General features: G+C 36.1%; 3 protein-coding genes, 1 long non-coding RNA gene and 1 pseudogene across 5 annotated transcripts; 1 reads left to right on the top strand and 4 right to left on the bottom strand.

Moving 5' to 3' along the window:
- Positions 1–445: 445 nt before the first annotated feature.
- Positions 446–2,861, top strand: LOC103953987. Of its 2 annotated transcripts, XR_007252852.1 has the most exons (7): positions 446–612; positions 693–821; positions 1,399–1,477; positions 1,578–1,645; positions 1,734–2,227; positions 2,333–2,409; positions 2,499–2,861. It is a non-coding gene; the product is annotated as an uncharacterized LOC103953987 (long non-coding RNA). The 2 variants fall into 2 exon arrangements; XR_007252851.1 differs by having other exon boundaries at positions 447–612; positions 2,333–2,861.
- A 155-nt stretch (positions 2,862–3,016) lies between these two features.
- Positions 3,017–4,959, bottom strand: LOC125468147 (G-type lectin S-receptor-like serine/threonine-protein kinase At1g67520). The gene is made up of 6 exons (XM_048569822.1): positions 4,831–4,959; positions 4,537–4,730; positions 4,245–4,455; positions 3,903–4,140; positions 3,641–3,788; positions 3,017–3,450 (listed from the first exon to the last, which is right to left on the bottom strand). Exons 1-6 carry the CDS (start codon positions 4,874–4,876, stop codon positions 3,142–3,144), a joined length of 1,146 nt encoding a protein of 381 aa, XP_048425779.1. The 5' UTR covers positions 4,877–4,959; the 3' UTR covers positions 3,017–3,141.
- Positions 4,960–4,979: 20 nt separating this feature from the next.
- On the bottom strand, positions 4,980–6,263 carry LOC103952072 (G-type lectin S-receptor-like serine/threonine-protein kinase CES101). The gene has a single exon (XM_018648603.2). It carries the CDS (start codon positions 6,261–6,263, stop codon positions 4,980–4,982), a length of 1,284 nt encoding a protein of 427 aa, XP_018504119.2.
- Positions 6,264–13,722: 7,459 nt separating this feature from the next.
- LOC103952073 lies at positions 13,723–16,925 on the bottom strand (annotated as a pseudogene).
- Positions 16,926–23,729: 6,804 nt separating this feature from the next.
- On the bottom strand, positions 23,730–25,076 carry LOC125467983 (G-type lectin S-receptor-like serine/threonine-protein kinase At1g67520). The gene has a single exon (XM_048569888.1). It carries the CDS (start codon positions 24,989–24,991, stop codon positions 23,747–23,749), a length of 1,245 nt encoding a protein of 414 aa, XP_048425845.1. The 5' UTR covers positions 24,992–25,076; the 3' UTR covers positions 23,730–23,746.
- Between the last annotated feature and the right edge of the window lie 1,886 nt (positions 25,077–26,962).

Genomic DNA, 26,962 nt, shown 5'->3' with positions numbered 1-26,962 from the left:
CGTTCACTTCTACTTCAGACTAAAGTAATGGAATAATCATATTTAATCCCATTATTTTTACTTCCCCGATGTGGATGGCTAACGTGCAAGACAATTATGCGAGTTAAAAAATGGGCAAAATTGTTCATTAACAGTGTAAGGACGAAAATGCCCTCCAATTCCTTTGATATCAGCACTTCTTTTCATTTTACACAGCAAAAATATGGATTTGTCCTCCTAACCCACGCGTCCATCATCGCTGCACCTTCTTCTTCGACTTCCTCTCGACTCTTCCGCTTTATCTCATAAAAAAAAAAAAAAATTAAAAAAAAAATTTAACCAAAAATTTTAGATATTATTTATTTTAAAATAAAATTACATTTTTACATTAAAAAATTAATCGTAATACTATTTATTTTATCTTTATCATTACATTTAAAGTTTTCAAACTATTTTCATTAATTTAAAAATAAAAAAAAAAATTAAAAGATCGCTGCTTCTCCTACTCTCTCCCTCCTTTTCTATATTAGGATTGTTGCATGGTTCAGATTGGTTTCTGGAAATCAGGAGGAACTGATGAAGTTGGCGTCTGGATTTCGAGGGGAGGTTGAATTCTTTAATGTTTCTGATGAGGTTTCTTGTGTACCAAGTGCTTTCCATCTCCCATTTTCTTGATTTATTACGGGCTTATTTGCATTTTGTTGGATTTGTAGATGGGAGAAATATCGAAGTGAGGAAGAAGCAGCTCTTGGTCGTGGGAAGCGCATGCGGAAAGCTGTTTCTTACAGGGAAGCATATGTTGCACACCCAAATGAAACGTTGCGTGACGTACTCAAGTATAGGTTTGGTTGCATTAACCTTTTGGGTTATTAAATTTGTATGCTCTGATTGTTTTGCAATTTGAGTTTGGATTGGAATTTGATTTTGATTTACAAATTTTTGATAAAACCTCAAAAAGAAATTTAGGAACCTGTATTTTTTTTATTTTTTTGGGTCTTCTTTCTTCTGATTTTTTGGGTTTTCATTTGGGTTATTTTTTGAACATGCTCCATTAATTTACGCTTGGTTTCGTATACCCTACAGCAGTCAAATAAATAACCTTACATAACCAGAAGCAACTGAAATGGCGAGTGGCATGTATGTTTATTTCTATGTTTTCAAATCTGGGTTTTAGATATTTTTCTTTGTTTTGGTTAATTATGGAATTTTGGCTCCCAATTTCTTAAAACTTTAGAATTTTTTTTTGCTATTTAGTGGTGGAAATCATAGTTTCATTTTAGATTTTCTTTTGGGTTTATGAAATGAGTTGGAATGATGTCTCATGATTATGTGAATGATTTTTTTAATTTAGTTGTGAACCTAATAATCTAATTGTGTCTCATGATTATGTGAATACTAATAAATTTAGTTGTGAACCAGAACCTGGGTATCAATCAAGGACTGATATCAATTCTGCACCAAGTCCCAAAAGGTCATTTTGGGGTATATTGGAGAGGAGGTGCTCTTCTAAAGACAATTACAAATCGATGTGATGTGCATTGAGAAGTTGCTTGCATAGGGCCTTAAATTTGTCTGCTTCTCATTATTTCAAATTTCAGGTTTTCATCTCAAATTGCCTCTAGTCATCCATTTTGAACCCGTTCAAGTGACCTCGTAGACTGATCAGGTAACTTTGGTAATCCATGTTTGGAAGATTGAGGATTTTGTCTTTCCCTTCATTATAGTTTTGAAAGCTTTTGTTAGCAACATTGTAGGTAAGGGATATTCCATGTGGTACAAAAGGGGGTGTCATGATCAATTTTGACAAGATTGAGGTAAGGCTATGCGATATTATTCTTTAGTGTTTGTATATTAGTTTCACTAAGTTGAAGGTCTTGAAAAACTTCATTTAATAAATCCAAAATGTGTATTCATTTAGGTGTCGTTTGATAACCATTTGGTTTTTAGTTTCAAGTTTTTGTTTAGATTTATTTTTGGGCATTTACAATAACTTTATTTTAGTACATGTAGATTTAATATTACAATTTAGTATAAATTTATATATCATCTTCTTCTTAGGTTCTTCAAGCATTTAGTTTCTTAGAATATCATTTTTGAAAAAAGCTGGAGTAGTGCATTTTATAGTGTGGTCTAACTTCCTTTTCATTGAAGTGGGATTTTTGAGAGGGACTGGTGGATCTCTGAAAAGGAACTTGGTGGAAATTCCTTATAACACTGTTCTATTTCAGAAGTTGTGAATTATATGCAAGTATGGATGTTGTCTTAGCTAGATCGTTGTTTTAAACAACCGACTCCTTTTTTGCTATTACTTTTCAGATTTTACTTATGTAGATACTCTCTCTTCATTTTTCAGATGGTTGACAAATTGGATGATGAAACCATGGCAATAGAATTTAGGTGTATTCGGAATACAAAGTAGTATACTAAGTGGTATATGTGGTTTATATTTTCTATACTTTTTCTTATAATCTCTTATGCCTTAGTCTAATTAGTTTCTTGAATTCGATCTGTTTTTGTAGAAACTTGGTTGCAAGGCAAGTTGGAAACGCACAAAAGTTTGATCGCGTCCTATAGAATTGTTAGAGAAGGTCATCTCCATTTCACACAAAATCAGACTTCTTTCTGTACACAAAAACACTAGGTAAACACGCATTATCCTTATTTTGTTCATGATATAATTCTATTGTCTATAAATTTATTTCAATTTTTTTTCCCTTGCCTGGGATGCTTCCTTAATGACCAACATAGTAGGGGACAACTTTTAGTGTTGCAGTAAACAACATTTCCCATTAATGTTTTTGGACATGAAGCAATTTGTGTTTTTTCGTATCCAAAGAACTTCGTAATATTTTTAATAGACGAAATAGGTTTCTCTTTTGATATTTAAATTTGTTTCACTCATGATGGAGTGATGTATAATTTGCATTGGCTTTGGTAACTCAGTTTTTTTTACTCAAACATTATTTATGAAGATTGAAATTGCATACTCTTTCGTATAGTTTTCAATTCCACATCAACGCGCGGGTACAAATTTTAGTTTCAAGTAGAAATCAGCAAAATATATTATACAATATTCCACTTAATCGATGATTTTTGTTTTCGTTGCCAGATCTACTTTATCAATGGGAACAATGTTTTATTACAGGATTGTTGATTGATTTCTCAACGCCCACCAATGTCGGAATTAGACAAAACATTTATCGATCCAGCTTGCCCTCCCGTTTCACCTATACCAGTAAAGTCCACATTTCCTTGTGTGTAATATGCCGGCTTTTTAGGTTCAGGCAACTCCATGCTTTCGTTTGTCAACATCGATATCACATCCAACATGGTGGGTCGATCGGCTGCGGTTTCATCCACGCACAGTAGACTGACATGGATGCATCTTAGCAGTTGATTCCCGTTACACGAGTCGCCTAGAGTTGGATCCATTAGTTCTAGCGCTGCATTTTCCTTCCATAACTCCCATGCCTGAAAAAATGTTAACATGATCATTTAGTTAGGATATCATAATAATAAAATGCTACTGACAGTCATTCACAACCACCGTTGATGGAAGTGAGGTCCCACGAACCATCAACGACGCGCTTGGGTGGCCATCCCTAGCACAGCTCAACCTTAAAAACAAGAATATAGTCTGCAGCTAGAAAAGGTTACATACATATCCTACTAAATTGAGTAAGCCATCATCATTGCAGGAGCGGTTGTTTTTCCGGCCGCTTATGATTTCAAGTATTAGCACCCCGAAACTGTAGACATCGGTTTTTACAGAAACGATTCCTTCAATGGTCTCAGGAGGCATATAACCACTGGAAAAAATGGAAAAGAAAAAAGTCATCAATCAGTACACATCTACAAAAATACATGCTTAACGACCAAAAGCAGAAGCCATGACAATTAAGAATTTATACACATTTACTTACAGTGTCCCGACAATCCTACTAGTATTTGCTTCCAATTCAGTGTGGGTAAATATCCTTGCCAAGCCAAAATCTGCAATTTTAGGGTTCATGTTTTCGTCGAGTAGTATATTACTAGCTTTCAAATCTCTATGAATTACTCTCGTTCTCGAGTATTTGTGCAAGTAAAGCAATCCTTGAGTGATTCCTTCTATTATACCGAAACGCTTCTTCCAATCGAGTAGCATACCTCTGATTGAATCTGTCACAATTTAAAGAGAGTTAAGTAACAATACTCAATATGTTTTTACACTCACAAATTAAACAAATAAAATCACAAAGACTAAAGTAGTATTGATTCCAAACCAAAAATAAAGTAGTCTAAGCTTTTGTTGGGCATGTATTCGTATATCAGCATCCTCTCGTCTTCATGAATGCAAAATCCAAATAGCTGAACAAGGTTTGTGTGTTGGAGTTCATGTATGAGTATCAATTCATTCTTAAACTCCGAATTTCCTTGTCCCGAACTTTTTGAAAGCCTCTTCACAGCTATTTCTCGTCCCGTCACCAATTTTCCCTGAATTGATTATCCATAATTTTCTCAGTTGTTTCCAAAAGAATATAGCAGACACTACAATCTAGTCATTGAAGGCCTTACCTTATAAACAGGTCCAAATCCCCCTTCTCCGAGCTTGTTTTCCTCCGAGAAGTTGGAAGTGGCAGTCAGAACAGATTCATACGTAAACACGCTTAAATCATGTTTTCCCATGTTTTCTTGATCAGGTTCATCAGTAAGTTTATCAGATTTCAAGAAGCAAAGCCATGTGTTCTGTTTCCTTGCTCTGTCCCCACCTATTTCAATTAGTGTAGAAAGTCATACTAGCAATTTAGTACAACAATCAAACATCTGAAATTCTGTCTAACAAGTGTATATTAGGCTTAAAGAACATACCTAAAAGCATTCGTCTTCTTAGTAGATAACCGAATATGCAAAACATCGTTAATAGTAGTGCAGTAGGGATTGCAATGACAACCCATAACCACTTATGTCCTGAATTTACTGCAATTAATTAGCTACGAATTCAGTTATATATAATACGATTAGTTAGCTAACTGTCTTGTGTGAAGTTTAGGTATCAAATTGGACGTACCATTTTTCTTAGCAGGTGGTGAATTTGGAGGCATCGTTAGGCTTGACAAAACAAAAACACTACTTGTATTACCTGATCCAGTGCGATTTTCAACGAACTCACAATCTACACTCCAAAATCGGCATCCAGGACCACTAGACTGATTATCTGCTGGAGTGTCGAAACCAAGGCAGCTGCAATTTTTCCAACAAAGAACCTTACAATCAACACTACTGACAACGTACCAGCTGATGGCTCTTGAAGTATTACTAGAGTCTTTGATCTTGAAGTATCCATTCTTTTGCACAAATTCATCACCAAACTTCCCCGTACAATTGCTTGGCCGGCCCCTTCTCACGCACCCTCCAACTGTGTTATATCCGTCACAGTCCTGTGCCTTTGTGATCGCAACTTGTGCACCATATTCAAAAAGTGTCCCCCTGCTGTATAGCACCCATTCCGGCTCTGGATCACTTGGGTCACCTACAGCACTGTAAGTGAGGTAGTCTTCGTCTTCGTTCGAAATGATGCCAAAATTGTACCTCTGCTTGGACACATCAGGAAAAATAAATGGAAATTTTCCATCATCAAAGACCCCGCTAGTCCAATTAACCACCCCACCCTGCTTGATTCTCAACTGTTTCCCATTTGGGTCCCAATCGAGGCTCAAAAGCCCTGGTGCAGGATTGTAGCTTGTTGCCCAAGACAAAAGTGACCAATTCTTGCCACTTCTGCGGTCAACCCCCAATTTCATGCCTGGTAAGAATGTGTCTGTGGGATAATCAAAACTCTGCCACAAAACCCCATTGGTTGATCCGTTGACTGAGCTCGCTTCTCGTATCACAAAATTGCCGGAATCCAGAAGGATAGCCTCAAAAGCATTAGTACTACTAATATTTTTCGGAGGAGAGTAAATCACAATAGGGTTTCCACCTTGGTATGTAATTCTCAACGTGTTGTTCAAGTCAAAGGTGAGAAGTGGAGAAGAAGGGTACGGAATAGGAGAGTTTCTGTTCCCAATCCATGCTTTGTTTGCGCCTTGCTTGTCGCGCAGGATCGCTATATAGCTGGTGTTCGAAGCATCAATGGTTTGCACCACGAATCTCAAAACAAACTTCCCGGACGCAGACACTAAGGAGCTCGAGGAGTTGAGAGTGTCCCCAGGCTTCAGTGTGTCCCTTGCATCATGAAGACTCCACAAGCATGCAAAAATGATGAAGAAAATTGAGTTTCTGATCATCAAACTTGTAGCCATGAGTGATCACAAGGCAGAACTTTGCTCAAACTTTTGGCTGATGAACATGAAAACTTGGCCGATATTAATACATTATACTTGATCAAGGGTAGGAAGTAGATTAATTACAAGTTAAACAAAGTTGTGACAACTACACAGGAAGACTTTTTTCCATTTATTTTATTTAAAAATTGGAGATAGAGTTCGGCTAACTGTTTTTGTATGTCTGAACACACCATATATCTCTTCCATCTGTGTTTCTTGGGGAGAAAGTTTATTTGTCTGCACATGGAAGAATCTGACTCGGTCTCTTTCCTTCATCTCTCGGTTGCTTTTCTTTCTTCATAATATATGTTTTTAGCACCTGATTTGAGGCGTAACTGTGGGAAAACTCTGATTCGAAATGCTAATAAATTCAATTTCCTCGTACCATGGTTAAGGGTTATTTAAATATAAAGAAATAAACAATGAATTTGTACTTAATAATGTTGGAGAATAAGAATTTTCTGGTGAAGAGGTGCAACGCCACTTCTTGAAGGTAGGATTATTCCAAGGATTAAAACTGTGTGCATGGGCTCTCATTGCCCTTTAGTCTTGCACTAATTTTCTCGTTGAAGTCAACTACTTTTATAGCTTACAAAGTTCACTCTCTATTTTCCAATTTGCTTGATCCTAGCTCGAGTCACCAAATCAAACTATTTATTTTCCCTAGATAAAGGAGCACTATGCCCAATAAAATTGTTGCTGAACCCAAAAATAAGAAAGATTATATTCACATATCTTAAAAGGAATTGTTATTAGCATTTCAAAAATCTCATTCTACACTTCAAACATTCTATATTAGGAAAGAAAAATACACTTGTGAGAAGCGTAGAATGAGATTTTTAAAGTGCCAATAACACTTCCCATCTTAAATTACTTTCTTCACTTTGAAAACAAACAAAAAAATTACTTCCCCCATTCCTTTAATTTTTTTAATATTTTTCTATCAAGTGTTAATGATGTATAGAATGTCAAAAAATATTAAAAAAAATTAAAAGTTGTGAATGAAGTAATTTGGAGTGTGAATATAATATCTTAACAATAATCCGACATTGAATAGATAGCAGACCAAATTATGGAACAACTTGCCGGTTCAAGAAATAGGTTTTGTGAATTCCGAAGTTGAGGGACTCAGAATAAGAGTCTGATATAGACATAATTTGCCGGTTCACTGAAACTGGCAAGATGAACAAGACACATAGCTTTGAGCTTGCATATGGGGTATTTTTAGCCAAATAACGATGTTTTCTGGGTCAAATATGCGTTTTAAGATTTGAGACAATTTTTGAAATTTCTTATTTTATTTTTATTTTGGGTCTCGTATTAACGTTATATCTTACAAACTCAATCTCTAAATACAAGCATGACTTTTATCAAAATGAATTGTGAAATTAATGTTTTTTTTTTTTAAACAAATGATATTATCTACATTAAGCGAGTGAAGGTGTGCTTAGTCTCGCAATGAGCTAACAATAATGTGATTCAAATTTGTCTTTGGAGATAATCGAACCTAAAACCTCTTATTTACAAGTAAAAATAAATATCATTAGATCAGTAGACCGTAATACTAAAAGGGACGAGTAAAACACCTGGATGGCTAATATGATAGGGTATTGTTATAAGGGAAATGAGACTAGAAGGGCAAAATCATACTTGTAGGTGATGAATCTGAGAAAGGTGACAAATCAACATATTAAGTTGTTAATGGGTTTTCGTTAAAACATGTTTAATTTGATATCACCATAACATGTGAGATTGGTAATGGTGATAATAGTGTAAAGTGAAATCAAATTAAATAGATTTTGATATGTACTCATTAATAATCTAATGGATTGATTTGAAAGACAACTAATACTTATCAGTGCAACTCAGCAACACAGTCAGCCTTGTCATTGTCTAGTTACTATTCTATCCTTATCTGTTATGTAACTAATTGTTGTCCTATGTGTGATTAGATAGGCTTGGTTTGTTATTAATCATTTATTGGCAAATTTATATATAACACAAATGTAAGATTCATTCAATTAATTCAACATTTACGGGATTACATTTCTCATAGACTTGCCACCTGTAAGTCTGAGACAATGCTGAAAAAGTCTGAGACAATGCTGAATAATTTCCTAACCGGGCTAATTAAGTGCAGTTTTTTTTTTTTTTAAATACCTAATGAAAAGCACGGTCAACTTTCTAATAAAAAAAATTAGCTCTTGATTGTATATAATCGCACCACGCGTCCATCTTTTATTTTCAATTCATGTTCACTAATTATTCAATCATTTTAAATTTATCAGTAAACATCCAGTCATTCGTAGTTGTAATCGATACCTTAATTTCTAATTAAACGATAGAAGACCATACTTCATTCAATGTCAAATACCATACAGATAGAGACAAACTTGATTCATTAACGTTTAGTCTACGGTACCAGTGCTCTATAACTAATTAGTCAATAATTTTTCTGTACGCGCTTCCGAATAGGTGAAAAGCCTTTATAATTGTGCTGTTCTTCTTTGATGATTTTAAAAAACGTTTTACTAGAATATCTCCTCTGTGATTTTGTAATGTTGTATTTTACCACAACTTACAATATTCACGTCCCGCCACAAAAAGTACAACATCAATAATCAAGAGTATACAATATGTCAATAACAATGTTGTAAATTGTAAATGGTATAACCTAATTCTTTTGTGGGTAAGTCCCTATATGTCAAAGTATATAGAAAAATGTAAGAAGTCATAGCACACAAGCTGTAAGAAGATGGGACACTTACCAACATTTAACAAACAGTATTCTATACTTTGATCATAGTACAACATAAATTTACACCTTAATCCAAGTGATAAGAGTAGTATTTTACAATATAAAGCTATAAACCTCCTTGTTTATTTGAATCATCTGTCCATAAAAAAAATCAAATAAGCAATGAGGTTGTCTAAGAAAACATTGTTGCACTTGATCAACCCTAATGTGACGTACAAACAAAAAAGCCAAAATGTTTTAAGAAATCATTAGAAAACCCAATCAAAATCAAGCAAACGTTGTCTAAGAAAAAACCTCAAATGTGCAGTGTAATTGAAAGTAACCCCAAACAATTGAACTGTTAGGTAAGGAAGTGGAGGGAATTAAAGAGTGGCAAAACCACTGTAACTCCATATGGTCATATACCATTGACATTTTGACGAATATGTTCTAAGCAAAACCAAGTCATCCACATTGAGAACCAAACAGAAATAGAAACCAAATGATCCAATTTGCCAATTACTGACAACGAAAATTGGAGCCCTCTAATTGTTTGGCGCATCAACTTGCAAAAGAAAAGAAATACATGAATAGAATATAAATTCAACAGAACTGGAAAATGAAGATAACAAATTCCACTTATGAAAAGTGGTAAAAAAAAGGAACCAAAAGCAGAAGAAATTCCACGACGTGGACCTGCTTATTCATCCTGTACGGCATTGGTTGTCAAACTCTTCAGTCGAAGCTCTGCACTTTGTGTCTATTTTTGAGATGATTACGACGAACATTTGAGGTTGGATTTAGTGAATCTCAAAGACACCGGAAAATAGAGAAACTATAGAGCACATCTTGATCAACAAAATTAGAGAAAATGGTAGATAAAAAACAAAAGGGGAAATCGATAGGGTACTCATGGTTAAAGGAAGACAAGAAACTAAAAGAAAAAGAAAAACTGAAAGCAAAATCAGAAGTAGAAAAAATTCCGTTAATTGATAGATCACTCACGATTTCTCCAGATTCTTACAGCCTTACAGGAAGCTTTGCATTGTGCTCTTATAGCCCAAATTTCTGAAGGAAAAATAAAACGATTGGAGAAAGAAATTATTGGACGAGTTGCACACTTTCAGTGCCTGTTGGTGGTCATTTTGGGTGTTTGAGGACTTACAAGAGGATACCCAGAACATTGAAGTTTGCTTTTCCAGAACTAAGAGCTAGAACCGGAATTACCTACTGACCACCCCTATAACTGATCGAAGCAACCCCCCGCGCAGATCAGAAGGAGAACTCGTTTCCTCTTCGAGATAAAGCTAGATCCCCCTAATCTGTTTAACAAACCAGGGAAAGGAAAGGTTGTTTCATTGAAACAATAAAACTTTTCTGTGGGATATATGTGGTTGCACCGGAACTACACTTTTGGAGGGGCTCATCAAGCGCTTTCTCCAACTTGCCTGCGGATTGGCCAAATTTTTTCTTATATCTATATTCCTCAACTGGTACTTGACCGTCATTATGTGAGAATCCCCTTCCTTTTGAAACAGAGTCTATCCCCCGCCATTAAAGATACCAAACCAAGTCTCTACTAAAGTAAAATCTGTTCGAGAGTTATCTGTATTTATCAAAGTTGTTCCTATCTAACATAACGCTATTGGATCAAATGACAAAGACATTGTTGAGAAAAAGATGAAAGCCTTTTCCGGATGAAATGAAAATTGAATTCTTATAATAAGAGAACAAGAGAAAGGTTTCCCATTTCTTAGCCAGGAAGATATGTGGCCATGAAACAGGGATTAAGTGGAACAGAATTGACTGGGCAATAGTCGTGAAAACATGAAAACACATGTTTCTTCCATATTTTTTACCTTAGCTCCATGGAACAATATACTAACTACTGTTGAAACATGGTTTGGCATTTGGAGTTATCTCCAACAAGGGTCGTCGCTCCCTTCATACGCCTTGCTGCTTCATCTAAGTAGGTTTGAGCTAGATCGTTGATCTCCTGCCACCTCTTGGCATAGTACACTAATGGGCAAGCCCTTCCTACCCAACGGCAAAGCCAAAAATAGGCAGGAGGAGAGGCGGAATTTAAAACTGTAAAAAGTTCCAAAAAATTGTAGACAATCAAATCCTTTTAGCTAGTAGGCAATATTAATGTCGTTCATAATCAAGGTTGAAGGTTATAAATAACGCTAGGCGCTAGTTAGGCGGCGAACTAAAGCCTAACGCCTCGGCAGATTTGAGTAAATTTATTATATATCATTTAATGCCTACGCGGGAACCTAGACGTATTTGAGTAAACTTATTATGTATATATCATATACATCAGTGTTTTACACCTTAAAAAATTATACTTGTATTGAAGCTTCAAAATTATTTTTAATTAAGCTTATTATTTAACATATAACATTCAAAAATATCAAAATTTTTATTTTAATAATTTAGTGAATATGATAGTTAGAGAAAAATACACTTCTTACAGTGAGTTACTTTCTATTTTTCTATATAACTCTAAAGTCTAAACTCTAGAATAATAAAATTAATGCTCTAAAATCTTTTGTTAATATTAAAAGATAATTATAAAAAAATAAGAAAACAATCAGAAGTGGCTTGTAGCTGTATTTTCATTGTTAGCCACAACAAAAATGAAACTATGCGTTTCAACTTAAATAGCTGGTCGCCTTCTTCTTCCTCGCGAATCATTTGAACCACCACTTCTGCAATAGTCCCAGCTCTAGCTCGCATTGGAAATGCCCATATTTCGTCTTATTTCTTTGCTATTCACCGATAATACCTGGGATTTAAAAAAAAAAAAAAAACGAAGGCCTACACGCAACAGATGATGTACAGCAGCAGAGGAACCAGGGGGCGTTTGTAGGTTTTCCGACCAACTAGAGGGGCGATTACCCACTCTTGGGCTTCTTTTCCGACGAGAGGAGGAGCGACCACCCCTCCTTGGTCCTCTGTAGCTTCGCCCATGCTCCTACCACAATGTTGTGGGGTGTCAAAGGCTATTACTTCGTGGCCAACTCAAATGGGCTGAAGTTCGAGGCAAAGCTTTTTAGTTTTTAAGTTATAACAGCACTGAGCAACATCTAACAACCTAAATCTAGTGTGCCCTAAAGTGCCTTAAGTAGCCCCCAAGTACAGCATTCAGTAAGAAGTAAGCTAAGTTCGGTGATCCTCGATAATAAACTATCAAGTGGAGGAAAGAACCGATGACTCACATCCCACAACATAAGAATAATGGAAAGTCATGGAATTAATCGAAGTTAACCAAGTTCTCTTAGCCGTTATGCTAGGGTGACTCGAGAAAGTTTGAAAGAATAAGGTACGTAGAGCGTGAACCAAGGTTCATAGGCAGATCAAAGTCAAATCTTGCATATCCTAGTATGTAGGACCTAAAAAGTCCATACTGGTAGTTATAAAGCTCAGGATGTCAGCGGGACTTTCCCTTCCTGTCCAAAAACTGTGAGAATCAAGCCACGAATGAGGTCAAAGCTGCTGAATGAATGAGACAAAACAAATGCATTAGGGCTATGAGAGTTTTTCAGTGTACTCGGAACACGAAATGGTACACCACATGTCACTATATAAGTGCTAAGATACTTACATTAAAAACTTAACGACTTAAAAAATAAAATTTCCCTCCACTTATATAATGACACGTGGTATACCGTGTACCTCCCGTTTTCTAGGCAAAATGAAAATTTTCTCCAAGGCTAGGCTGATGATGTTTGTCTGGCCCGCTTACTAATCGCTTTCGGACCAGTCTTCAATGGCATGAAGCTTTAGTGGCATAGAATTGGTTGCCTGATCGGATAGATAAAAGGAGAACCATCTAGTGAGGCATCTGGATTTGATTCTAAAGCTTGAAAGGGAGTTGGCCTACTAGGAGTTTTTTTTGAGGACCCATAAAACACCTTATTAATCTTAAAAAGGACAGTTGGCCCAATACCTTAACCATGTAATTTCTCCGATTTTTCCATCACCACACAAGGTGATAAGAATTGAACCTATGGCCCTCTGTACCCAAAACAGATGAGAGGCATTCTTCCTTGTTTGTAGGGTTGGTTCAGATGCGCAAGCAAACCAGCACCGGACACAACAGCAGGAACTATGGCCTAGTATTCAGCACTATCGATAGGTCTCAAATTCGCAATAAGGGATACGAAAGCTCCCCATGTTGTAAGTGGTTGGGTGATTCACTTCTAGTGCAGTCTTAGATTGAAGAAAGTTTCAAAGTTAAAGAGAATCATCTGAAAGCCTATTGGTTGAAGGCAATGAGATTGATGGCAGTGTTTGAAGAAGTACCAGTTGACCATGTCTCTCAATCCAATTCATTGTTGCGAGGAGGGTTGTCAAGCTTGTATAAAAAAAGACGTATAATAAATCGTTGATTGCTATATATTCTTAAACCTCTCCACCGTGCCCTTAACCAAGGAGGAGGCTCAGCGGGAAGAGTTCGGTAGTTGGGACTTTGTTCCATTCGCTCAGCTGAAAGAGCGGGAACTCTATTTCTTCTTGTAGTTTCCGTGTGTGATTTTGGATTTAGTGGACAATTCAAATTGTCGAAGTCCTGTTTCACCAAACTCAACCCCTTTGCTTAATAATAGTTGGGATTTTTGTAAAGTAATCACGTCTACAACGTAAACATTAACTTTGTGACAGTAATACAATGTCACTTGTGTTATTAACTATAACCTTTTGGACTCTAAATTTGATGATTATAGTGTAACCTTGACATAGACATTATGAAATTCTGTCTAATTCAAACATCATGGTTAAGGGATCATATGCGATGAAAGGAATAAACCTGTAAGGAAAATATTTTTTTTTTGTTCTTCCTTTGGTTATATCTGAACTATTTTTGTATTTATTAATAACAACAAGCTTAGCAATTATTTAAATCCAATTTGATGGTCAGACACAACTAAAAATGATCAATACATTCAACGTCCCCTTTTACCGCTATATCAGTAGAGGCCGCATTTCACTCTGTGTAATAAAATGCTGGCTTTGTTGGTACAGGTAACTTCATGCTTTCATTTGTCAACATAGATATCACCTCTGACATGGTTGGCCGATGGGCTGCATTTTCCTCTACGCATAGTAGACCGATTTGGACGCATCTTAACAATTGATCACTAATACATGTTTCGGCTAGGGTTGGATCCATTAGCTCTATCCCTCTACCTTCTTTCCATAGCTCCCATGCCTGAAGAAAACATTGATTAAAGTCATTGAATATCATACGTCGAAAGATGAGAGAAACTTATTGGTAACTGCAGTGAATTGTTTGACATACATGTCCTACTAAGTTTAGCACGCGATCTTCATTGTGTAAGCTGTTGTTTTTCCTTCCGCTTATAATTTCAAGCATTAACACTCCATAACCGTATACATCAGATTTTACAGAAAAGATTCCCGCCATGACATATTCAGGGGGCATATAACCACTGTACCAAAAGAGGAAAGAAAATTCTTTAGCAAATTTCATTTATGTAAATGTGTGTGTTCCTTAACCGAAAGAAACATGTGATAAGAGTATTTGTATGTTTATATGACATTTTTCTTACAATGTTCCGACAATCTTACTAGTATTTGCTTCCAGTTCCTGCGTGAAAATCCTTGCCATACCAAAATCCGCAATTTTGGGGTTCATATTTTTGTCAAGCAGTATGTTACTAGCTTTCAAATCTCTATGGATCACTTTCGTTCCCGCGTATTTGTGCAAGTAAAGCAATCCTTGAGTGATTCCTTCAATTATATTGAGACGCTTCTTCCAATCTAGGAGCGCACCTCTGATTGGATCTGTGCAGTACAGAGAAAGTTAAGTAAGAATATTTTGACACACAGATAACAAACTGAACAAATAAAATAAAGTAAGTATAGTAATGTTGATTCCCAACCATATAAAAAGTGGTCCAAGCTTTTGTTTGGCATGTACTCATATATCAACATCCTCTCTTCTTCATGAACGCAAAATCCGAAGAGCTTAACAAGGTTTGTATGTCGGAGTTCATGTATGAGTATCAATTCATTCTTAAACTCTGAAGTTCCTTGTCCGGAACACTTCGAAAGTTTCTTCACAGCCATGTCTTCTTCCGTTTCCAATTTTCCCTGAATTGATTTTCCATAATATTCTCAAATGTTTCATAAAGAAGAGAAGACACTACACAATTTATTATTCCAAGGCCTTACCTTATAAACAGGTCCAAATCCCCCTTGTCCGAGCTTGTTTTCTTCCGAGAAGTTGGAAGTGGCAGCCAAGACGGTTTCATAAGTAAATACGCTTAAATCATGTTTTCCCATGATACTAAACGATTGGTTCTGTATCCCACCTATTTAGTTTAGTGTTGGAAGTCAAATTTCAATCTGGGAGTTGTCAAGCATCTGAAATTCTGTCTGACAAGTGAACTTTAGGATTAAAGAACATACCCGAAAATATTTTTCTTGTTCTTAGATAGGTCAAGATGCAAAACACCATTACCAGTAGAGCAGCAGCAATAGCAATGCTAATCCATAACCACTTACGTCCTGCATGTACAATGTAACAATTAATTAAGTACATATTTAGTTTTATATAAGGTGAATGAAATTTCTAGTGAATTTCTTTGTATGCTAAGATATTAGTATATAACTAGACTTGCCATTTTTTTTGGGGTTTTCCTGGTGTAGATCCTGACAATACAAAACCACTTCTTGCAGGAGTGAATCCGATAGGGTCATCAATGAACTGAGTGCCTACATGCCAAAATCGACATCCTGCACCAGTAGTCTGGTTACCATATGGTAGGTCGAAACCAATGCACTCACAATTTTGCCAACAAGTGGCCTTGCAATCCTCAGTACCAGTACCGCTTCTGTCAACAAACTCATCACCAAGTTTTGCCGTACAATTCCTTGGTCTTCTCACGCACCCTCCAACCATGTTATAGCCATCGCAGTTTTGTGCTTCTGCAATATCAACCTTTGCACCATACTCATAAAGTGTTCCCCTGCCATATAGGACCCATTCTGGTGCTAGATCGCTTGGATCACCCACAGCAGTGTAAGTGAGGTAGTCTTCATTTGCGTTTGAAACTATGCTAAAATTGTACTTCTGCTTGGACACACCTGGCAAAATAAATTTAAATTTCCCATCTTCAAACACCCCACTAGTCCAATAAACCACTCCACCTTGCTTGATTCTCAATTCGTGTTCCCTTGGGTCCCAATCGAGGCTGAAAAGCCCTGGTGCTCGATTGTAGCTTGTAGCCCAAGATAAAAGGGACCAATTTTTCCCATTTGTAAGGTCAACACCCAATTTCATGCCTGGTATAAACGTGTCCGTAGGATGATCAAAACTCTGCCACAAAACCCCGTTGATTGATCCATTGACCGAACTACTTCTTGTAGTACAAAATTGCCAGAATCCAAAATGGTAGCCGCAACAGAACTAGTACTACTGGTAGGAGAGTATAAAACAATAGGGTCTCCACCTTGGTAAGTAATTTTTGTTGTGCCTTGGCCCATTCGTTTGTGCGGAACCGAGATTCAGATTACAACCTCACCAAAATCACACACAGTTGAACAAAATAAAGTACAAGAAATAAAGACACAGAGAAATTTACGAGGTTCGGCAAAAAACTGCCTACGTTCTCGGAGAGATATTGCTCTTCACTATGAGAAAAACAGTACAAGTTACACATGAGTTAAATCGACATAACCCAATCCCATATCCCTTGTACACCCACTCACAGAATTTTCCCAAGAGCCTCACTCTACTCCAAGAGTTCTTTCACTAGAATACTTTTCACTCTAACTCTCTTGATTTTCTCTCAACCCATGTTCAACCTTTTCCATGGGAGAGCCGAATGCTCTCCCCCTTGGATGCTCTCTCAAAAGGAATGCTCAAAAATAATTGGTGCCCTTCCTTCTCTTTCTCATCACTCAGCTGCACCCTTCATTCCCTTTAAAAACAACCAAATACAAATAAAATAATAAGGCTACTTGGTAGCCTTTTCCTTTTCTCCTCAAAACAAGGAAAGCAACAATGATTTTGTCCACCTTATTATTTTATTAGCCGAAAGGTATTTTGGACACTTGTCCACTTGGCCACAAACTCCAACAATTTTCAAAGTGTTATTGGTGTCTACGGTGAGAACTGGAGATGAAGCGTTTGGAATAGGTGTGTCTCTGTTGCCAATCCACGCTCTGTTTAGACCTTGATTGCTGCCCTGGACTGCCAGATAGCTGGTGTTGTTATACACGTAGAAACCCAAGCTGAACTTCCCAGATGCAGACACTAACAAACTTGAGGAATTGAGAGTGTCCCCTGGCTTCAGTGTGTCCCTCGCATCATGGCAACTACACAAGCATGCAAAAATGATCAAGAATATTGAGTTGATCATCAAACATGTAGCTGCCGTGGATAACCACAAGTACATCAGTAACTAGAAAATGACTGATTTAGGTGTAAGAAATAGGAGTTGGGTGTGTCAATGTGGGTGACATTTGACAAGGTACAATAAAACCTCTTTGTAGTAATTTTGGACCAAATCAATTTTATTATTATAAGGAGGTTATTACTCACTGTTACAAAAAAAATAATGTTTGAAATAGTTATTAATAAAAGTAGCGTAGGATACAAAATAGCATTAATAATAGAGCATGTCAATTTTCAAGATGCAGGACATTGGAAGAAGAGAAATATCTATTCTCAAATAGCTAGGACATGTACGTAGTTGTGAGTCCAAATCTTTTGCACTCAAATTTGCCTAGTGCTAATGAAGTAACATTTATAAAAAGTTTACACTAATGAAGAAGGCAAAAGTATGTCAAACTCAAACACCAGGACGGCCGTAGGATACAGTGACATTGTTTGAAAGGACGGGAAGATTAGAAAAATAAAACACTGTTGTTTCCTGGTACTGGGGAATGGTGGGTAATGACTAACGAGTCACAAATGAAACTACCTATACAATGCTTATGAGGTTCATTACCTCATTCAGGGGGAAAATCCAAATATCTGAAATATTAAATGAAAACCTAGTCAAGTTTCTGATAAAAGATATAGCATTTCTTAATCATATATGATAAAAATCATAGGTCCTTTTCTTTTTCTTCACATAATTGACGTCAAGTAATAAAAAAAAATTTCTTGTCCAATGTATAAATCAAATCAAACGACTGAAAACTGCGTAACACCTTCCTACGTGAAAACAATGTCAAATATTGTATGCAAATAGGAAATAGCACAAACAAGCATCGCCTGAAAGCTTGAGGGGATAATGAAAGCTTTGGCACAACACGCTCTTCGTGTTGGAAAAGTTAGTTGACTGTTATATTATTATGTTATGCTATTTGTGATATTTTGTGTGTTAGGGTTTGTTTGGTAGGATAAGGAAGGATTATGATTACTTTATTTATTCATTATTAAGGTTTAAGATGATTAGGGGTAACAAGTAGTGGATTAGATTATCCTGGTATTTAAGATTGTTTTTTCAATTCATTGTATTACGGGTGCAAACCCCTCCGTCTTTCCCTCGTGTATATTAGTGTAAAAGATCGCTTATAATCAAAAGACTGATTAGAATTAGATCTTTATAAATATTAATTAAAAACATCTCTTATAATTTGGAGGAATTAAAATCTTGGCAAGAGTAGTCTCTTCATGATATAGCGTTCTTGACATTTGTGTTAGGGTTTTTAGAGTAGGATAAGGATTATGATTATTTATTTATTATTAAGGTTTAAGATGATATGATTAAGGTTAACAAGCAGCGAATTGTCTTGGTTGTTAGGCATTCTTCAATTCATTTTGTTTCAAATGCAAATCCTCTGCCTTCTCCTCGTGTATATTAGAGAAGAAGATCGCTTGTAATCAAAAGATTGTTTAGGATTAGATCTTTATAAATATTAAAAACATCTCCTATAATTTTGTAGGAATCAAAATCTTGGCAAGATGTAGTCTTTTCATGATATAGCGTTCTTGACATTTTTGCGTCATATTCATCAAGTCTACCGATTCTGCACAGAACCAATTCTTCTTCACCACTAATCATCTGCAACAAATGTGACTGAGGTAGGAGACAGACAGGGACATTTTTAATTATTAGTCAAAAACATCCACAAGATGCAAAAGGCCGGCATGAATGGTCGCAATATTCGCTATTTTTCACCCGCTAAATTCAAGTGCTTGAAAACTTTGTTTTCCTATTCTCTTGCGACCGGCCACATAGGTGACTGCTTGAGGTTTTGAAGGTTGGCGTTTGATGAAATGCCCCAATAAGCATTGGGTGCTGCCTGCAGTTTTGTGTTGCTTGCCTATTGCTTGGGCGTGCAAGACTTATGAAAGGGCCTGTTTTCACACCAATTTTTAAGAAAAGAAGCGGGAAAAAAGGCAATCACTAATAACAATTGAAGGACACGAATATATCTTCTTTGCATGGGAAATTATAATTTAACCTTAATGCTAGGAAGTCATGGAAGGAGCTATTGTTGGGAGATGAATGCTATTACTGCTTCTATTCTCATTTTTTAGTACACTTCATTTTTGAGTTGTTCAAGTAGGTTAGCTCAAGGTTTGATGATTTGACAGTTGGTTCTTTAACCTTATATATGCTACGCCTAGATGTGCATGTTTCTTTTGGAATGTGATAAGGATGTGCATGTATTGCATATTTGTAATGGAGGAGAACGCATATTTGGTTGATATATTGGTGAACTTAAAAGAATCAAAGAAATTGGCAATGCTAATATTCATCCACTCCCCGATCGGCAGCGTGCGGGGCGGGTCGGCGTCCGGGAGCTCCGCCCAACCAACCCAACAATCAAGATATTCGTACTACATACTATCGATTTTTCTTCAAAAACAAAAAGGAGATTATATTCACACAACCCAAATTACTTTTCGCACACCTTTTTAATTTTTTTAATATTTTTTTATAAAGGGATAGTGGTGTGTAGAAAATATTAAAAAATTAAAAAGGTATGAGAGAAGTAATTTGAGGTGTGTGAATATAATCTCTCAAACAAAATTGCAAAATTAAGAAAAAACACCACTTGAATATATGAAACATCGAAATTACATGCCTAGTATTTGGTCTCTTTTAGAGAAAAAAGAAAACCACCCATAGAATTACAGCTTAATTTTTTCTTCCTATCCAACACAAAGCTTTGTTGCAGTATTGGTGAGGAACAAACATGACCAAACACCTTCAGGCTTCAACGCGACCAAAATCGGAATTGGCCAACCCATTCATTGATACAAATGGTGGTCCCCTTCATGCTATATCAATCTGTGTAATAAAATGCTGGTTTTTTTGGTTCACGTAACTCCATGCTGTGATTTGTTAACATTTGTATCACCTCTGACATGTATGGCCGATGGGCTGCGTTTTCCTCCACGCATAGTAGACCGACTTGGATACATCGTAACAATTGACCTCTAATGGATGTTTCGATCACTAGTGTTGAATCCCTTAGTTCATCCCCTCTACCTGCCTTCCATAACTCCCATGCCTGATGAAGCAAACATTAAAATCCTTGAATATCGATCAAACCATAAAAGATGAAGAAAAAAAACTTAAAAATAATTCTGTTTAGACACACTTGCTGATAAATCCTCTAATAGAGGTGGGCCTTGTCCTTGTATATGAGACCCACAAGTATTAGAGAGTGTTAATTTTGTGTACTAAATAACATTACTCAAACGACCATAACTGCAGTGATTTGTTTAACATACATGTCCTACTAAGTTGTGCGCACGATCTTCATTGCAGAAGCTATTGTTTTTCCTACCACTTATAATTTCAAGCAGTAACACTCCATAGCTGTAGACATCAGATTTTACAGAGAAGTTTCCTCCCATGACGTACTCAGGGGGCATATAGCCACTGTAACGAATGGGGAAAGAGAATATATATGGTTAGTAAATCTCCGTATACGTACATGCATGTTTCTCAATTGAAAAAAAATGTGTGAAATGAAGCTAATGTGGATTTTTTAAATACTCACCGTGTCCCGACAATCCTCATAGTATTAGCTCCCAGTTCCTCTGTGAAAATCTTTGCCATACCAAAATCTGAAATTTTGGGCTTCATATTTTGGTCAAGTAGTATATTACCGGCTTTCAAATCTCTATGAATCACTTTCTTCCTCGAGTATTCGTGCAAGTAAACCATTCCTTGAGTGATTCCTTCAATTATGGTGAAGCGCTTTTTCCAATCTAGTTGCCGATCTCTGGTGGAATCTGTCCAACATAGGGAGTCAAGTGAGAGTGTTTTCTATGCTCTATACTGAACAGATGATGAAATCATCAAGAGCTAACATTATAAAATAGTGTTAATTTCCCACCAAATAAAAAGTAGTCCAAGCTTTTGTTTGGCATGTACTCGTATATCAGCATCCTCTCCTCCTCGTGAATGCAAAATCCAAAGAGCTGAACAAGGTTTGTATGTTGGAGTTGATAGATGAGTATTAATTCATTCTTAAACTCCTCTGTGCCTTGTCCAGAAAACTTTGAAAGCCTCTTCACGGCTACTTCTTGTCCCGTCGCCAATTTTCCCTGAAATCATAACCCACAGATATTTTTCACTTAGTCCTAAAAGAAAAAAAAAAAAACTAAGACATTAGTGTGCCGGCTGCTCAAACATGCACACTTCATATTGAAAAATGATTTTTGCACTCTTTTTCTGTATCTCTTGGGTTGAATGAATAAAAAAATATCAAGAGAAAAAAAATGGAAGGGAGGAGTGTATGTTGTCGTTTGAATAATGATCTACTTGTTCTAATTTGTAATGAGAAATTTAAAATAAATAAATTAAAAAAAAAATCAAGAAGAAGAAGGAATGGAGTTCATTACTCCTTACTGTTTAAAAACTACTCCCCTATAATATTTTCAGGAAAAATTAGCTTCCCATCCTTATTTTTCTGACTCCATTTATTAAAACCTTATTCTTTTTTAATTTTTTATCAAGGTCTTTAGAATTTAATAAACGCCATTAATTATTTCAATAATAAAATATTTTTTATTTCTAAATATATTCATTTAGTGAACATTACATTTGTTATATTCATATTCATGGCTAAATTTTTTCATCATATATTTTTATTTTTAGTTTGTATCCATTTTGAATATGCAACCCTTTTTTTAATTTGTACCAATTTTCTTTTCAGTTTTAATTTGTACTTATATATTAACTCCTTTTTGTGCTCATATTTTTTAAAGTTTTATTTGTATTTGTATCATATTTTTTAATTTATTTGTACCCATTTTTAATTTTGCTAGACCCATGCTAATTTATATGTACTTATTTTATCTTTTAAAATATATCAATAGTTAATTTTTAAAATATGTTAATAATTATGTGGGTACATTATTATTTTTGCTATAATTTTTTTGAAGAACAATATTAATCTAAAATTGATTTTTTAAGTATTTATTATATTTTAAAATATTATTTGAATTTGTGTAAATTTCATAAGTTGTGGGACATTAAATACATAAATGCATGAATTAAATATCTTAAATGAGGCTAAGGATCTCAATCAAAATATTTAAACAAACAAGATTTCAATTCAACAATTAGATTGATTAGGAATCGGAACCAAAATGACCTATATTTTTATTATTATTTAAAATATTACCTTATAAACTGTTCCAAAGCCCCCTTGTCCGAGCTTGTTTGCTTCAGAGAAGTTGCCTGTGGCAGCCAAGACCGATTCATGGGTAAATGCGTGTAAATCAGGGTTTAGTATAATTGCCTGATCTGTAGGTCTCGTAGCTTTGATGAAGCTAAGCAATCTTCTTTGAATCTTTGTCGCCTTCTTGCCTATTTAAATTAGTATAGTAAAAATTTCAAACTGAGGAGAATTATTGTGAAATACTGTCCAATAAATGCACATTATGCTTAAAATTACCTGCTAAAACCATAAATCCTGTTCTTCTCAGGCGATAGCCCAAGATGCAAAACCCCATTACGAGTAAAGCAGCAGCAATGGAAATGCCAATCCAGAACCACTTCTGTGTTGCATCTAGTGATAGTAACAATTAATTTAATAATTAGCTACTTAACTGGCAAAATTCAAAGAAGATTGCTTAGCTTCATTAGTAGAGCGAGATAGATTTCAGAAATAATCAATCCCCAGCGGAGACAATCCGTTTCCCAGAGAAGAAGAGGACTTCACCGGAGTTATGAAAGTGTGGGTGGCGTCTGGTGTGGGAGAAGGAGAATGCACGGTGGTGCTGAGGAAGGAGTCGCTAAGCTTAGTGGTGGGACCCTCTTCGTTATTTTAATTTTGTTGTTACCAAAAAAAATTCTCAAACTTTTAATAAAATTGTTAATTTTTTTAATATTTAATTTATTTATCAATCCAGTTGGATAAGTGAATAAGCTCGTTGCCCGCTATGTTAGCAGTTAACAACTAAATTAACAAAAAAATTATTGAAGGTTTGATATTGCAACGAATTCATAAGTTGAGGTATGACATTAGTTGGCTAACAGTCATTTACCCGACGAAATGACCAATTCATAGGGCAAATTTGGTCAAAATTTTAAGATTTACTCAAAATCTTTATGAGACGGAACAACGTCATAGGACAAGGACATATCCGTCGGGCAAGATTTTGGCACCAAGTAAAACATTTGGCCCGCAATTCATTGAGGTGAATTAGGGGACAAAGTAAAGCTCATTTGATTTCTAGCTAGTCGATGTTTGTTATTTTCAATATATAGTAAGATTAGTACATAGCTAGACTTACGAATCTTTCCCGGAGGTGGTGAATCTGGTGGGGGTGGTTGCGTTGCTGGCAAAACAAAAGTAGTATTTGCAGTGAAGTCTTCAATGAATTCACAGTCCACGCTCCAAAATCGGCATCCTGCACCAGTAGTCGGACTACCGGATGGAAAGTCGAATCCAAGGCAGTCACAACTTTGCCAACAAGTAACCTTACAATCCTCACTACCAGTACCAGGCCAGTTGGGGGGTCTCGAAGCGCTAGAGTTAACGATATTGAAGTAACCCTTTTTCTGATAAAAATCATCACCAACTTCCCAGTACAATCACTTGGCCGGTCCCTTCTCACGCACCCTCCGACTATGTTATAGCCGTCACAGTTTTGTGCTTGTATGATGTCAACTGATGCACCATATTCATAAAGTGCCCCCCTGGTGTATAGCACCCATTCTGGCTCAGGATCAGTAGGATCATCTAGACTCGTGTACGTGAGGTAGTCTTCGTCTTGATTCGAAACAATGCTAAAATTGTACCTTTTTTTGGATACATCAGGCAAAATAAATTGGAATCTGCCATCTGCATACACGCCACTAGTCCAATAAACAGTCCCGCTTCGCTTGATCTTCAGTTGGTGTGCATCGGTGTCCCATTCAAGGCTGTAAGGCCCTGACGACACAGGGTTGTCACGAGTTCCCCATGATAAAAGTGACCAATTGTACCCATTTCTATGGTCAACGCCCAATTTCATGCCTGGTAAGAATGTGTCTACTGGATAATCAAAACTTTGCCAGAAAACACGGATCGTTGATCCGCTGACAGAATTGACCTCTTGTAGGACAAAATTGCCGGAATCCAAAAGGGTGGCCACGACACTAGTATTGGGGTCATTAGTTTGGGGAGCGGAGAAAAGAACGAAAGGGTCTCCATTTTGATGAGTAATTTTCAATGTGTTATTGGAGTCCAAGGTGAGAAGTGGAGATGAAGAGGATAAAATAGGTGTGTCTCGGTTGGCAATCCATGCTTTGTTTGCACCGCTTTTAACACGGAGGATAGCAATGAAGCTGTTATCGGAACCACGGATAGCCTTTTCAATGAAATTCAAAGTGAAAGTGCCAGATGCCGAAAGTAGGGAACTTGTGGAGTTGAGAGTGTCCCCTGGTTTCAGTGTGTCTGCTGCATCATGACAAGTCCACAAGGATGCAAAGCAAACCAAGATAATTGCGTACTTGATCACTGAGCCTGTAGCCATGAATAATGACCACAAGGTTACTTCAATTTCTTCGGATGATCTTGAAAACTTGTATTTCTCCCTCTGTGGCTGCCTCTCTTTTTAGTTGTTTTCTGTTTACAAAAGTAAACAAATTAACAATAAGAGGCCGGCAAGTACTTGAGAAATAAATGAACTTCTTGTAATTACATGGAGAATTCTCTCTTTTGTTTAAATATTACAGAAAGAGAAAGACTTTGACTCATTTATATTATCAATACACAATATACCCATCCGTGTCATGGGTCTTAATTTGTCTTTCAATTCATTCCTTGTCAATTGGTTTCTTTCTTCATACGCACTCACACTCGTCCGCTTCTTAGCAACAAATGGATACTTTCCGGACAAATGGATACTTTCCGGGCAATTTTCATTGTTTTATTATGCAATACCTTGTTATCCAATATAGATGATGTCAAAGATGGCAGCGTCAACAGAAAATTGAATCGCATTTCCACATCAATTCATATTCTGTTGCAATATGCCACCAAACTCTGGATTGATATTTCGAAGTCTGAAAAGTCCTTACATAATATTTAAGAAGGTCAAGAAAATGCAACCGTTTTATGAAAAAAAAGTGAATGATTATATGTTGCAAGCATAAATAACATAATTTAGTTGATTTTTTTTTTTCTTGTGCCGAATTGCAACTATGCCTGTAACTGTAAATTTTTAAGATATAGGTGTATTTGGGTTGGTAATCCAGGCATCGAGTGTGCAGCTTTTTCTGAAACCGAAGCTGAACTTCCTGGTTTGCAGACCGTTAACTAATAAGTAGCTTGAGTAATATGCAGATTTACCTGGTTTGAGTGTGTCCCTGCCGTCTTGCAGCATGATGAGTACATAAGTCCAATGCTGCTGGCATGAATAGACTGCAGCAATCAATGAATAATGTGAAATACAAAGAAAATCAAAAGGGCCGGGAAGAAGAAACCTATCGTTTTGACATGCAAATTAAATATATGAAAATTTACCAATAATCCTCAAGCAGGAAACTGTATGTTCTAAATTGGAAATTGGATAAACAGATGAGAAGGCTAAGGGAAACAGATGAAGAAAGGGGTTGAAGGGAATTAATATGGATGACTTTTTGGCATTAATATTCTGCGCGCAAAGTCACCTTGTACGCAGTTTACTCCAATATTACCGATGAAAACCAAGAGCCGGCCGGCTGGGACGGGACCAAGTCAACTACCCGTCCATAGATGCCAAGAGAAACAATATCACATGCAGGCCTAGTACGTGCCATGATATTTACGGACTAAGCGTAGCTCAAGATGCAGGATTTTCATCGCCTAACTTGAGAAAAGGAAATAAAGCAGCGGCGATGGAAGTGTGTCAATCTTTATTGTCTGCTTGTTTGTATCTACTTTGTTAACTGCCCTTGTCTTGCAGTGAGGAGTGAGCAACAAAACAACTAGCTTTAGCCATATTAATATGTTAATGAGTAATAATCAATGGATAATACTCGTATTCCCCTGTGGGGAAATCGACAAATCCCACCATTTATAAATAATATATATTTATTGTAAATTTCATAATCGACTAGAATCGTTAAATTTCTCAATCATTATTTGAATATTATATCTAAAAAAATAATTTGAATCAACAATTGTTTAGTCATCTAAATGTATAAAATAATTGACAGTGTAAGTACCAAGTAACATATTCATGAAGAACCTTTCATTTATTTGATATGCTTGGATGACTAAATGATACCCGATTCAAATACTTATTTGAGAAATGATCTTCAAATGAAGATTAATTAATAAATTGAAGGTTCTGTAATGGAATTTATTTGGTGAATGTACAATATTCATAAAAGATGAGATATGTGCATTCTCCATATTATCCAATAATATCTGATGTGAGATTTCGCCTAAATATTTAAAGGGTATATTAAATTGATATTTCGAAGGATTTTATACGAGTTATAAATCCTTGGAGTTTTAA

This window comes from the organism of the source record quoted next, unplaced genomic scaffold, assembly GCF_019419815.1.
Source record: "Pyrus x bretschneideri cultivar Hongxiangsu unplaced genomic scaffold, Pyrus_bretschneideri_v1 Contig50, whole genome shotgun sequence".
In the NCBI taxonomy this organism is placed as follows: Eukaryota; Viridiplantae; Streptophyta; class Magnoliopsida; order Rosales; family Rosaceae; genus Pyrus; species Pyrus x bretschneideri.
This window is presented reverse-complemented; position numbering and strand designations above follow the sequence as displayed.

Bases quoted from the DNA above. Each gene is read 5' to 3' on its own strand.
- LOC125467983 (XM_048569888.1), bottom strand. From the start codon at position 24,991: ATGGCTACAGGCTCAGTGATCAAGTACGCAATTATCTTGGTTTGCTTT.
- LOC125468147 (XM_048569822.1), bottom strand. From the start codon at position 4,876: ATGTTTTGCATATTCGGTTATCTACTAAGAAGACGAATGCTTTTAG. The intron at 4,731-4,830 runs GTATGTTCTTTA...TAATTGAAATAG, and splicing joins AAGAAGACGAATGCTTTTAG to GTGGGGACAGAGCAAGGAAA. The intron at 4,141-4,244 runs GTTTGGAATCAA...AAATTGTGACAG, and splicing joins CTTAGACTACTTTATTTTTG to ATTCAATCAGAGGTATGCTA.
- LOC103952072 (XM_018648603.2), bottom strand. From the start codon at position 6,263: ATGGCTACAAGTTTGATGATCAGAAACTCAATTTTCTTCATCATTTTT.